Below are 14209 nucleotides of genomic sequence, written 5' to 3'. Positions count from 1 at the left end.
AGTACAGTGTATGGTACACTTAGGCTATATGGCAAAGTCAGTTGTTCCTAGGCTACAAAGCTATACAGCAGATTACTATACCATAGGCAACTGTGGACAGCTGTAACACAATAGTGTTTGTGTATCTAGACATATCTAAAGATAGAAAAGGCACAGTAAAAATATGCAGGCTTGGTAGTGCATGCCTATAATCCCAGCTACTTGAAGGCTGAGACACAAGAATTGCTTGATATCAGGAGGCAGAGATTGCAGTGAGCCGATATTGCACCACTGCACACCTACCTGGGCGAAAGAGTGAGATGCTATCCCAAACAAAACAAAACAAAACACGACATTATAAACTTATGAAACAACTATCTTATATGTTGTTGATCAAAATGTCATTATTCAGCATATGACTATATTTGATTTTGGCTGGCAAATGATGTTCATGCACCTCTGCTTGGATTACAAGTAGCATGAGATTAATAATCTTATTTTGAGGATTTTTACTCAAGGTCCTTCCTAAATTATTACAACCCAAAGAGAACCTGGACACTTAAATATGGCATGAGCCTAACTATCAGCAAACAGAAAGACTCTGCACTGTAAGATTATTTTTTCTAAAAGCAAGTATCATATTTTGGTAGGTGAAATTCATCCCCATTGGAAGCAAAACCTGTTCTATCTACAAAGTATTAAACGCATCAAGATTTTGTTGTAGGTAAAATATTCATAAATAAATACTAAACTTGAAAGTGTTTTGGTCACTAGATTAATCAACACAGTAGTCACCTTCGTAGATCAGAGATAAGACAGGCCCTTTTGTGTCAAATTCCTGATGAATGGGAGACTAGGTTGAGTGCACAGGCTGGGAATGCTTTGACCTAAAGCATTTCTCTTTGGGTGTGGCTCAAAAGTTTGGAGCCATCTCTGAGAACCAATGATGCTTCCCTAGTTTGGCAATAGGTCACTATGGCAGGATGGCTGAAGAAACTTGTAGAGCAGGTATTGAGAGAAACAGGAAGAGCTAGGTCCAAGGGCAAACACCCACAGGCCAACTACAGGAGAAGACTGGACTATTTCCCAAATGCATACCAGAGACCCAAAATAGCTTCTGACAGTGTTTGACCAAAGTAGACAGACATAGCTAGGGGATGGGGGTATGACATGTGGTGGGAGCCTGAATAGATTCCTAGCTGAATTGGGGAAAGTGGATTTTTTTCTCCTTATCTTTTGTTACCTTTTTTTGTGTTGAAGCCTGAAAAGAGGCTAAGAAACACTGAACTAACCTTCTGCTGAAAAGGGGAAAAGATATCAGTCCCCCACAAAATTTAAAGAGTAGGTAACGTATTATCTTAAAGACAAGAAAACAGTAAATATCTAAAGAATACAGGGAATAAATAAAAACTAGAGAGACTTTCTGGGCAACTTACAGACTTGGTAATGACAGCTTTCTAACATTATGGCACAACCCAGATCTTTGTATTCCCCTAGAAAAAGTGGAGGAGGGAGCATTTGTTGAGCTCCTACTCTTAACCAAATGTCATACTAGGTACTTCCATGTATGTTATCTCCTTTAATAATTTCAACAATCATGTACAATAAATATTACGTTTTTACAGAGGGAGAAACTGAGGCTCAGATAGTTATGTAATCTATTCAGAACTGGCAAGCAAATTAAAGTTTGTCCACTTCAAGGAATAAGGTTAATTAATTAATCCCCTCCATTCCTTTTTAGTGGCTAAACTAGGATGAGCTCACCCATAAATCTCTTTTATGGAAGGTCGTATGCTTCATAAGAATATATCCTAATTGGTATTTTGCTTCTCTTATAAATGAAGGGCTAATTTGATTCAATATCCTCAGTTTCTATTTCAAATTTATTGTCCAAATCTAGCCTACATATCTTCTGGAAATTCTCAGATCACTTTTCAGTTGACAGGTCTCACACCTAGAATAAAGGGGCTAAAACAGCCATCTCTGAGCATAAGCATTGGTCTTACATCCAATGATGGTCAAATCAACTAAAATTATATTTAAAAAAACATTTGTTTATTTAGAACTCTAACAGCCTGTGCCTAATTGGGTCAGTCTAGTTACTAACTGTTCTACTGCATGTGATGACTGCCCAGGATGACTGTCTCCTTCTGTATTTTTGTTTTTATGACTCAGTGCAATTTAAAATATCCCTGGGTTTAATGCAAACATTCTCAGAAGCTGATTTCCAAAGGACAGTAATCCCCTTCAAATACAAGCTTTCAAAATGGCACTAATGCTTATCAACACCTGGAGGGTTTTTAGCCTGCCCTACATGACACTGCTTTATACAGGCAGTAGCTCAGTAGGATTCCAGGCCAGATCCCCTAAGAAAAAACTACTAAAGAAACCAGCAAAACTTTCAATGAATGTTTTCCTAGTTCTCTCTTATTTTGAGTACATCTTGCTATAGCTGAACTTTTTCTTTTGGTAGCCCATTAATTTATTTACATTCACTACAGGAACAGAACTAATCCTCAGTTTCTAGCAGCAAATTAAATATACGTAAAACCATTTTATTGTGTGACCTGGCAAAAGTCACTTTATCTTTCTGTGCTTCAGTGTTCTCATCTGTAAATGAGATTAATCTAGATATCTAAGGGTCCCTTCTACTTCTGAAGTACTATGCACCCAGCTGCCACTAACAAACATAGGATGAAGAAACTGGACAAGAATCTGAAGTCAGCACAGGTCTCATTACTTAAAACAATTTCTAAACTTTGTCTTCTGCCTTTGCCAAGTACATGATCTCACTCACAGTTGAAAGCACAATGGTAAAATTCAATACCTAGTCACTAGTCAAAGGCTGAGGTGGAGTTCAGATCCAAGCTCTGCCACAATGGCTTCCTAGGGTAAGTGCATGTGGGTACTGAAAAAATACTGTGTCAGTCACGGCACAATTATGTGGACGAAGAGAGACAGACTGTACTCTATAGGCTTTGAAATGTTTCTGATTATTCCAGAGTTAAGGAGACAGTCTTGGGCAACTATCTTCACCTGGAGCTACTCACTCAGGTAGAGAGCAGTGGAAATACATTAAGCGAAGGACATTATTGAGAAGGGACTCTGAGAAGGGGAAATATTAACTGGAGTAAGGATTTCCTTAGGAAGGTTTCACCTATTTAACTACACTGTTGTACTGGCCTAGGAAACTTTCCAGAGCTTGCATATTCATAGAATTTTTATATAATATGCTAAAAACAGTGACTCAACTTACAGAAAACATTTACTTCAACTTGGGATACTAATACCCATTGCCAATGCATCTAATGCTTCAGAGAGCTAGACTTTAAACCATATAGATTTCAGGACTGAGCTTTGAAAATATCCTGGTATGAAAACAACACTGAATTTGAAGTCAGATAAAACTGGGTTTTGAATCTTGGCTCTACCACTTACTGAGTGACCTTTGGCAAATTTTAAAACCCCACTGAGCCTTAATTTCCTCATCTTTAAAATGGGAATAATACAATTTACCTGTAGGGCTATTGTGAGGGTTGGCAAATATACCTAAAGCATCTAGCACTAGGCACTTCATAGGAGTTTAAGCTAATACTGTTAGTGGTAGTGGCCTTGTCACCAACATCATCAAATAAAGCAGCAACACTGTGCATGGCCTCCCTCTCATCAACTCAGATACTAGTAAAATAAACTAAAGCATAGAAAAAAAATGTATCTAGAGCAGCCACGCATGAATTAACTGGTTCTTGGTCACAGAAGAATCTCCATCCACAGCCTACTTTCTTCCTACACACAAAGCAAAGCCTACAACAGAGTAGAAGTAGAATTAGTAAAGAGAGGCTGCTGCAGGCAGCTCACTCACAGTGTAGAGAAGAAATGGAAAGGAGAAAAAAAATTATAAAAAAAGCAGATGAACTAAAAAAAGCCTAGGACCATTTACTGTAGAGGCACATAAATGTAGTTTCACTAACCTGAGAGTATCACTCTAAGCTAGAATACTACCATATCTAAGCTTTTTCCATTAAGTTAGGTTCAGTGTACTTTGTAAAAGAAGGCAGAGAAATTTCCCAAAAATGTTTAAAATGTGAAAAGTATCAGTGCTTAAAATAGGTTTCTGGCCAGGCGTGATTGCTCATGTCTGTAATCCCAGCACTCTGGGAGGCCGAGGCCGGTGGATCACCTGAGGTCAGGAGTTTGAGACCATACTGGTCAACACAGTGAAACCCTGTGTCTACTAAAAATACAAAAAATTACCTGGGCATAGGACACCTGTAATCCGAGCTACTCAGGAGGCTAAGGCAGGAGAATCACTTGAACCCGGGAGGCAGAGGTTGCAGTGAGCTGAGACTGCGCCACTGTATTCCAGCCTGGGCAATAAGAATCTCAAAAAACAACAACAAAAAATAGATTTCAAAGCCAGGCATGGTGGCATGTGTCTGCAGTCCCAGCTACTCAGGAGGCAGAAGTCGAAGCACTGCTTGAGCCAGGAGCTCAAGACCAGCAGGGCAATATAGCAAGACCTTGACTCTTTAAAAAAAAAAAAAAAAAAAAGACTTCAATTTGTAGAAAAATTTTAATTAGCTGGGCATGGTGGCTCGTGCCTGTAATCCCAGCACTTGGGAGGCTGAGGTAGGAGAATTGCTTGAACTGGGACCTGGGAGGCAGAGGTTGCAGTGAGTCGAGATCACGCCACTGCACTCCAATCTGGGCTACAGAGTGAGACTCCATCTCAGAAAAAAAGAAAAGAAAAAATTTTATTTCTGTGAAAGCATTTACAGATCAGCAAAATTAGATGAATATATTTACTGTGTAAAGCCATATATAATGGAGGGGAAATCTCTATCTGCATTATACAGGGAATTACTGGAACAACAAAAATAAAGTAAAATAGTTGTGACTTTTCCACTCCCTTTCTTAGGGGGGAAAAAGGCTTTCTTTTGTCAAGATTATGTTTTAAGGAAAAAATCATTCTAAAGCAAAAGTGGGAAAACAAAACAAGTCAGATTACATATTATGTCTTCTCCTTATCCACCTGGTTTTACCTCTCTTCTTGAAAATTCAAGTTTTCTTTATTCTGTTTTCATTCCATAAAACTAGTCATTTACCTACTAGAAAGAACCCAATGTGCAATGAAACAAACGCACTGCTCATTACCTCCTAAGTGGCTTGAACTTGATTCTTCTAATGAAGTGTTAATGAGCAGCTAATATTCTATTCTGTCTCTGACTTACACTAAAGGGATTCAAAGGTGGCTTGAGAGACCTGTTTTTGATTTTCTCATATCTTGACTTTCTACATCTTGACGTGAAGACCTAACAAGCTCTACATGAATTTTAAGCTCTGAGGCAGTTTAAAAACTGCAAGGTATCCATTCAAAATAGAGGAGTTGGCAGGGGCATGGTGGCTCACACCTGTAATCCCAGCACTTGGGGAGGCCAAGAAGGGCAGATTGCTGGAGCCCAGGAGTTCAAGACCAGTCTGGGGAACATAATGAGACCCTGTTTCTACAAAAAAAAAAAAAAAAAAAAAAAAATTAAAAAATGAGCCAAGTGGGTGGTGCACACCTGTAGTCCCAGCTACTCAGGAGGTTGAGATTCGAGGATCAATTGAGCCCAGGAGGTGGAGGCTGTAGTGAGCCAAGATCACGCCACTGCATTCCAACATGGGCACCAAAAACAAAACAAAGCCAGTCCAAAACAAAAACAAAATACAGGAGTCAAAGTAGGCAGTTTTTTTTTGTGGTTTTAAAATTTGTTTTAACTGACTGTGGAATGTCTTCATGTTCTAAGTGGGGTTAACAGCAGCTGCTCCCCTAACATCAATAGAGCACTATGGGTGAGCTATGTGCTTTACCCAAATAATTTCACTTAAATGTCACAATAATCTTATAAAGAACTATTATTATTTCTATGTTAGGGATAAGGAAACCAAGACTTAGAGAATTGAAGAAACTTGCCCAGGTTTTCAAGGTTAGTAAGTGGAAAAACTGGAATTTGAACTTGGGAGTTGGATTTAATATGGTACAAACAACCAGTTGTTTTATTTTTAGAGTCCATTTGAATGTCTGTTATATCACTTATTGAATAAGACATTGTCTTCTCAGTATACTAAAGAATTTATAAAACATTGAAATAAAAATTGTAATGTACAGTATTTGCTTTTAGAACTTTAATTCTCCTTCCCACAACCACTTCTCTTTTCTTCTCCCTTGAAGTCTTAAGTTAGAATTAAAGAACAGAAGAGTAGGAAAAGAGGTAGGCTGAATTACTAATTAGTGTTTTCACCCTCTGAAAAAAACTTGCTGTTGTAACTCTTCTTAGAGCTAATTTATACATGTGAACAATTTGTTTCAGACCCTAAGTACCTTATAAAAGCAAATTTCTAAAAACACTTTTTAAAAGGTGAAAGGGATATTAAGAGATTATCTGTTCAACTCCTGATATTACAGTAGAAGTACTAAGGATTTCCTCTGGTTAATAATTGGGTCTGTACTCAGAGCCAAAAGAAAATTTTAAATTTATATTAAAAAAAAAAAAATTGGGACACGGCTAGAACCTAGGTCCTTCAAAGCCTAACTTGACCTATAGCTCCCGTAAGACTAGTCCTCAGTTTGCATCATTAGGTGGCCTGTCTCTGGCTAACTAACAAAGTTTGGATCTATCCACAGATAATATTTTTCTTCACTGCATGTGAAGGAAACAAAAAGGACACATTTGGAGTACAGCCAAGAATGGTCTAATATGAATATGTAGTGTAATATGAAACACACCCAAGAGATCAGCTTCTACCTTTAACAGACTATGATTCAAAGCACTTAGCCTTTTGAGAATTTTCCAACTCCTGTAGAAACATTTCATGTTTAAGTCCAATCTCATTCAAACATTTGTCAATTCATAATAAAGGTAACAAACATTCTGACTTGGTTTTATTTCCAGTCTAATATTTCTATACCAATTGCCCAGATAAGTGTATTTAAGGCCAAATATCTATAAAAGTCACTACATTTTGCCTGGGTGATATCTTTGATATCTACACAGTTCTAAGAATTATAGATCTTCTGAATTCAATGTAGTACAGTTACATACTGCAATGACTGTGTAGTTTTGTAATTATAAATACACAGGTAGAATACTTTAGAAAGCTTGGACTTCATTTTAAAGTTCTAAACTGGCATGGAAGACTGGAAAGTTATAACAATGCTTCATCAGGAACTCATGTGGCTGTCTTAAGACATGGTGAAAGTGCTCTGGACACACTAGAGAAAGACAAAGACTTTTTTTTTGTTGTTTTTTTTTGGGATGGAGTCTCACTCTGTTTTCCAAGCTGGAGTGCAGTGGCATGATCTCAGCTCACTGCAACCTCAGCCTCCTGGGTTCAAGTGATTCTCCTGCCTCAGCCTCCTGAGTAGCTGGGACTACAGGCACATGTCACCATGGCTGGCAATTTTTTTTGTATTTTTAGTAGAGACGGGGTTTCACCATGTTAATCAGGATGGTCTTGATCTTCTGACCTCGTGATCTGCCCACCTCAGCTTCCCAAAGTGGTGGGATTATAGGCATAAGCCACTGCGCCTGGCCCAACAAAGGCTTTCTAAAGCCATTTCCCCGTATCTAAAGGAAGGGGAAACCTACACAAACAACTTCAGATATTAATTCCACGTGGCTTACCTATATCGCTCCTCCTGTAGGGTCTGCATTATTAAGGAATAGTCCCTCTGATAATGTTCCTTGAGAGTCTCAAAGGATTCCTCCAGTCTGGCCTGGGTTTCCCGTATCTCCTGGATTTCATGTAGTAGTGCATCAAATCCTGAGCTTTGCATGTCCAGGGTGTTTGTTTTGGAGCTAGATGCTCCTACAACGATGCCCCCTGTGGTGCTGTTGGCTCCCACTGAGCCTGAAGTGGCACTAGAACAGTCTTCTTCACTACCATATTTTGGGCTCGACTGAAAGTTCGAAATCACTCCCAAAGTCTTCCCTGCCTCATCCACTTGCCCTTCCTCTAAAGAGTCCTTCAGGTTGGGGATGTTGTCTGCACTGCCAAATTTGTTCCGAATGAGTGAGGCAATCTCTCTGGGCTTTGAGACTACAGCGCCTGCTGCTGAATGGGTGGCCTGGGAGAAGCTGGAAAACCCACCTTTGACACTATCCACCACACCTTCACTGAAGCCAGTCACCTTTGCTCCCACATCCTTCAGACCCTGGTGCATGTCCCTGAAGACATCCTTCGGCTGCCGGGGGATCCCATTCTGCTCCACTTCTCTGAGCTTCCTGTGGTAGTGCTCAAGTTTCTTTTGCAGCTGGAGGATAGTTTGGGCAGATTTCTGGTTCTTCTTCTCAAAGACCTGCTTAATGCGGGCAGCCTGCTGTTTGTCTGCGCTGTTGGCAAGCTTCAAGTATTCAGCAACGTTGTCGTCCCGGGCTGTTTGTGCAATCTTGATTTGTTCTGTGAGCTTCAGGATCTTCTGCTGCAGGTGAGCAATGGCAGCCTTTGTGCGCTGAGGGTCTGGTGTTCCATCCACGGAGTCTGTGTGGATGCTGCCATCAGTACTGGAGGCCACTGCACTGGATGTTTGGGCAAGGCTGCTTACTTCCAACCGCTCGATCTATCGTATAAACAAGAGGTAGATGTTAGAAGAAGCCCAAGAGGACTAGGTCTCCAAAATCAACGGGCCAAAATGTACTGGAAACGTATCTACTTTCAAATCTCAGTAGTTAACTGCCCCGTAATTCCCCCTTGTCCTATGCAAGCCCTGTCTCTCTCTTATATACTGTCCTTATACAAGTATACGTTAAGCAAAACAGACATATGAAAAAAGATCTGCACAAGATATAAGCTGTGGAGTCTTCTTTCCTAGAGGATTTTTCAGTGTTTCTTCACACAATAAAACTCCCTTAGTGAGCTTCAAGTATGAATTAATTCACTTTCTTTACATATAATTTCTATTCAGAAGAACATCTACGTAAAACAAGTTGCATTTGCATTCCAGTTATATGAAAACCCTTTTTGTGTTCAGACATCACTGTAATTCTAATCCACACTTATAGATTATGGTCACCTAAAAATGCCGACAGAATAGGTATGCTACTGGCTAGATAAAAAAATGCAATTTTTAGAGGTGGGGCACAGTGGCTCATGCCTGTAATCCCAGCCCTTTGGGAGGCCGAGGCAGGCGGATCACAAAGTAAAGAGATCGAGACCATTCTGGCCAACACGGTGAAACCCTGTCTCTATTAAAAAAAAAAAAAAAAATTAGCCAAGTGTGGTGGCACGTGCCTGTAGTCCCAGCTACTAGGGAGGCTGAGCCAGAAGAATAGCTTGAACCCAGGAGGCGGAAGTTGCAGTGAGCCGAGATTGCACCACTGCGCTCCAGCCTGGCGACAGAGCAAGACTTCGTCTCGAAAAAAAAAATGCAATTTTTATTACAATGTTTTTTATCTAAATCATATCAAAGGTAATGGATCATTCTCTATATTCTAAGGACACTTATCTGGTAGCCAGAGATGGTTGTAGGCAAGATGGAATGTACTGCTGAAAGTGGCAGAGGTGAATATTACCAAATAAAAGGTGATAATGTTGGGCAAGAAAACTTGAAAACTCAGGGACAGGAACAGTAAGAGCTAAATAAATAAGTCAGGGACAAAGGTCAGATCTTTTGGAGCCCAAATTTTGTGACTTTTATCCAGTAAAAGGCTTTTGTTAAGCAAGGGACTCCAAAGCACATATACTTTTCCTTTCGTGTGGGTGAGAACCATTCAAAGGAGTTGAAGAAAAAGACAAGACAGTCAGATTTAAAAGCATAAATGTTCACTATTCAACACAGTTAGCTAAATCTGGGGAGGTCAAGTTTCCCAAATTCAGGAGAAAAAAAATCCTTTAGGAGGTCATCCATGGGTGTGGTTTGTGGTGGTGAATTTGAGTAGGGCCCAAAGAAGAAGGCTCTAGAAAAAACTGTTCTTGGCCAGGCACAGTGGCTCACGTCTATAATCCCAGTGCTTTGGGAGGCCAAAGGAGAAGGATCACTTGAGGCCAAGAGTTCAAGACCACCCCAGGCAACACAGTGAGACCCCCACTCTCTACACATTTTTTTTTTTTTTAAATTAGACAGGTATGGTGGCACCCGCTTGTAGTCCTAGCTACTAGGGAAGTGAGGTGGGAGGATCACTCGAGCCCAGTAGTTCCAGGCTGCAGTGAGCTATGACTGCACCAGTGTACTCCAGCCTGAGTGACAGAGCGAGACCCTGTCTCTAAAAGGGGGAAAAAAAAACCAAAACTGCAACAGAGCAATGAATATTGAGTAATAAAATAACCTTCTTAGGGTAATAAAAATCCCCAGTATAAGTGTCAAATTACCAGCCTGTAGACTAAGATCATACCCCTTTTCTTGGTTCCCATCTTAATCTGTACCAGGTAGCAGAAAGAACCATATACAAGGTTACCTCCTTCCTCATATTTTCATGACAATAATGCACCAACTTTGTTTTGATATTTATCACTCAAATATATTTCAATATTTATGAAATGCCAATAATTAACCTAGAGATAACATCTTCTATCTTTTCTTCATCTGGGATGTATTACCTCAGTTTGCCATGTGAGCAGGAGCTATGCTGATGTCTGAGCCATGAAACACATTTAGCTCATTACTGAATTCAATACATTACCATTGATGTGAATACAAACAATACTTTCTTTCTAGATGAACAAATGAGAAATACTGTGCATTTAAATAAAATCAAAAGGGAACTTAATACTGAAATTAATGACAAAATAACATTACGCTCCACTAGTTAATAAAAGAGAATATCCGGAATAGTTAGAGACCAGCACAATAACTGTTTTGTGTCACTTCTTCCTTTTGCCCAATTCATCTTTTGGTACATGCTAACAAGCAGTAAAATGGCCAGAGACTGCAGAAGGGAGGAACAGCCAGAGTTCCAGATAACCAAGGTCCCAAGAGTTGCAACAAGAGATCCTGAAAATCCACTTTATTCAGTGCCCAATGTCTTCTAGGTTGTACAAGGTTCTAATTGTTGCATTTTCTTTCTGAATGAGATTTCAGATTCTTGACCTTGATGAGTATTTACGTTTAATAATTAAGCTCAAAATCTACCACAATATAAAGGAAAGCAAATATAAGAATGTCACTAGATCCAAGACTCTAAAAGCTTCAGCATGCTCTAGTTCTCTTTCTTAGGTTCTCTGATATTAATATGAATATTAACTTACATGCAATCTGTTGACTAAAGAAGTGTAGCTATGGCTAGGCACAGTGGCTCGTGCCTGTAATCTCAGCACTTTGGGAGGCCAAGGTTTGCTTGAGCCCAGGAGCTTGAGACCAGCCTGGGCAACATGGTGAAACCCCATCTCTACAAAAAAATTTAAAAATTAGCTGGGCATGGTGGCATGTGTCTGAAGTCCCAGCTGCTCAGGAGGCTGAGGTGAGAGGATAGCTTGAGCCTGGGAGGCAGAGGTTGCAGTGAGCTATTAGCCATGATCCTATTTGATTATATCTCTAAAATGAAAAAAAGGAAGCTCTACACTAAATTTTCAACATATAGTCACATGTTGCATAATGACATTTCAGTCAATGATGGACTGCATATACAACAGTGGTTCCATAAGACTATAATACCAATTTTTACTATATCTTTTCTTTGTTTAGCTATGTTTAGATACACAAACCCCACTGTGGTACACTGCCAACAGTATTCAGTACAGTAACCTGCTGTACAGGTTTGTAGCCTAGAAGCAATAGGCTATACCACATAGCCTAGGTGTGGAGTAGGCTATACCATCTAGGTTTGTGTAAGCACATTCAGTGATGTTTGCACATTAATAAAACTCTCTAACTGCATTCCTCAGAACATATCCCCATATTTACAAGTGATCACATTTTAGATGTGATGTTGTTTCCTTACATAGTAACTTAAGAAATAAACTAGGCTGTCTTTAATCTGACTTCTGACCCACCTGGGCTATTTGGAGCCACAGTGTGTCTGGCTCCTGCTCAGAATCATCAACATGCCTGCAAGAGTACAGCTGATAGAACCCAAGGTCTTCAGCTTCTAAAGAAAACTAACCCACAACTTCAGCAGTAAGGTAGTTTAACACCTGAAACCATGAATCACTGGTTTACTCAACTCCTCCCAATTCTTGCAGAAACAATTTTTTTAAAAGGAGAAATAAGGGGAGGGGAAGAGACGAAGAAGATGCAGAGAGGGGAGGAGAGAGGAAAAGACCAAAGGAGAGGACAAAGAAGAGTGAGGTGGCAGAGACGGAGAGTAAAGGAGGAAAGAAAGAGAAAGCTACATTGGACTACAGAATCACAGGACAAGGGAGAACAGTCTTGATATATCCTGAGTTAGGAACAAAGTCCTTTGAAGTCCATGCTCTAGGCATAAATACTTAGCATTTAGCTGTGAGTTATGAAGCCATCAACTGAAAAGTGATTCCCTTTTTCAACAGCCTTTGCTGGCATATTATGCTGTCCATATATAACAATATAAAATTAGATTATCTTTTATTTGAGACAGAGTTTCATTCTTGTTGCCCAGGCTGGAGTGCAATGGTGTAATCTTGGCTTACTGCAACCTCCGCCTCCAGGGTTCAAGGGATTCTCCTGCCTCAGCCTCCTGAGTGGCTGGGATTATAGGCACCTGCCATTATGCCCAGCTAGTTTTCTTGTATTTTTAGTAGAGACGGGGTTTCACCATGTTTGCCAGGCTGGTCTCGAACTCCTGACCCCAGTTGATACACTGGCCTTAGTTAGCCTCCCAAAATGCTGGGATTACAGGTGTGAGCCACTGGGCCTGGCCATAAAATTAGATTTCTAACTCATTCCAGGTAGACAATTAAATCTCAAATGAAAAAGGCAAAATTTAAAAACCTTTCAAAGGCGGCATTGGAAAATAAAGAAGGTTTTTCTTAAACATATACAGAAAGGCACAAATCCAAAAAACATGATTATTGAGTCTGCCTCCATATAGTATAGTAGTGAAGCACAGATTCTGGCACAAACTGCTTGGGTTCAAATCTAGCAAGTTATTTGGACAAGTTACTTAACCTCCGTAGCCATTTCGTCAACTGTAAAACTGTAAAATGCTAATGCTCACTTTAGAAGACAACTGTGAGGATAAAATGGGTCAACAAATATAAAAGGCTTAGAATAGTACCTGGCACAGAGTAAGTTGTTAGCACTGGCTGCTGTTTTTGTGCCATGAAAGTAGTTCTTTTAAAAATTTAAGTATTAACAGATTCCAGAATATATTCATTTCCAAGATCTTTCCACATTTCAGGCATGAACAAGGGATATGTAGAGAGTCTGAACCAAAAGAATAATGCAATTCAACACTACAATCAAAGTAATATAGTCACCTATGACAGATGTAGTTGGCCTCGTGACTATGCACTTGGCTAGCTAACCTTCCAATTTTAAAAACAACATTACAGATTCTATTATCCCTAATTTACAAATGACTTGATTGTCTCCCACCACCAGTTATTATGAGGCAGGATGAGGAAAGCAGCAGCAGTCCCACCTACTCAACAGGGTGTCTTTTTCTGACCATATCCTGAGGGACTTTCGTACCCCCTGTCAGAGTTCAGGGCATCAGTGTATCAAATACTGCCCATTCATAGCTAATGTTAGAATTTGTAATTAATTTGTATAGAAAAAGGTAAAAATCAGTCAGTTAAATATATTTTGACTATTTATTATATGCAAGGCAATGTGCTAAAAAGGTAGGGATATGGTCAGAAGCCACAATTCTGATCCGTTGCTATAACAAACAGACTATACTGCTTTGTCTGCATTGTATCTCTTAGTATTAAGAGATAGTTTGCCAGACTTAAAATTATCTATTAACTGATCTGAATTAATTGACAGAAAATAACCCAAGAGAAAACCTAAACAGCAATGCCTCAAAATATAGATTAATCGGGGCAGATTGGTGCCATTTAGGGCACAGTATTTAACTTAGCTTTGTTATTTAGCTCTTTCTACTTTCTCTAAGTCAATGCAAGTGTTAGAAAACAACAGCACCCAGCTTTGAGAATTATCATGTGTAAAAGCAATGTAGTATGGAAAGGGCATTGACAAGAATAAAAAGACCTAGGTTCAAACCTGGCTTTCTCACCTTATTATCTGTGTGGTTATGGGTCACCTACTTGTTCTCTTTTAATCTTCGTTTTCTCATCTATACAATGGAGTTATCATTTTCTTTTCTTTTTG

The 14209-nt window shown here is 39.5% G+C and overlaps 1 protein-coding gene across 11 annotated transcripts in view; it reads right to left on the bottom strand.

Moving 5' to 3' along the window:
* TMCC1 (transmembrane and coiled-coil domain family 1) overlaps positions 1 to 14209 on the bottom strand; it is a 253902-nt gene that overhangs the window by 15460 nt on the left and 224233 nt on the right. For all 11 annotated transcript variants that reach the window (XM_037730137.1, XM_037730136.1, XM_017505082.2 and 8 more), the window contains one exon: positions 7647 to 8581. In XM_037730137.1, coding sequence (XP_037586065.1) covers positions 7647 to 8581 — 935 coding nt within the window. The remainder of the gene's footprint in view (positions 1 to 7646; positions 8582 to 14209) is intronic.

The sequence above is a fragment of the Cebus imitator genome, unplaced genomic scaffold (genome assembly GCF_001604975.1).
Source record: "Cebus imitator isolate Cc_AM_T3 unplaced genomic scaffold, Cebus_imitator-1.0 Scaffold332, whole genome shotgun sequence".
NCBI lineage: Eukaryota > Metazoa > Chordata > Mammalia > Primates > Cebidae > Cebus > Cebus imitator.
This window is presented reverse-complemented; position numbering and strand designations above follow the sequence as displayed.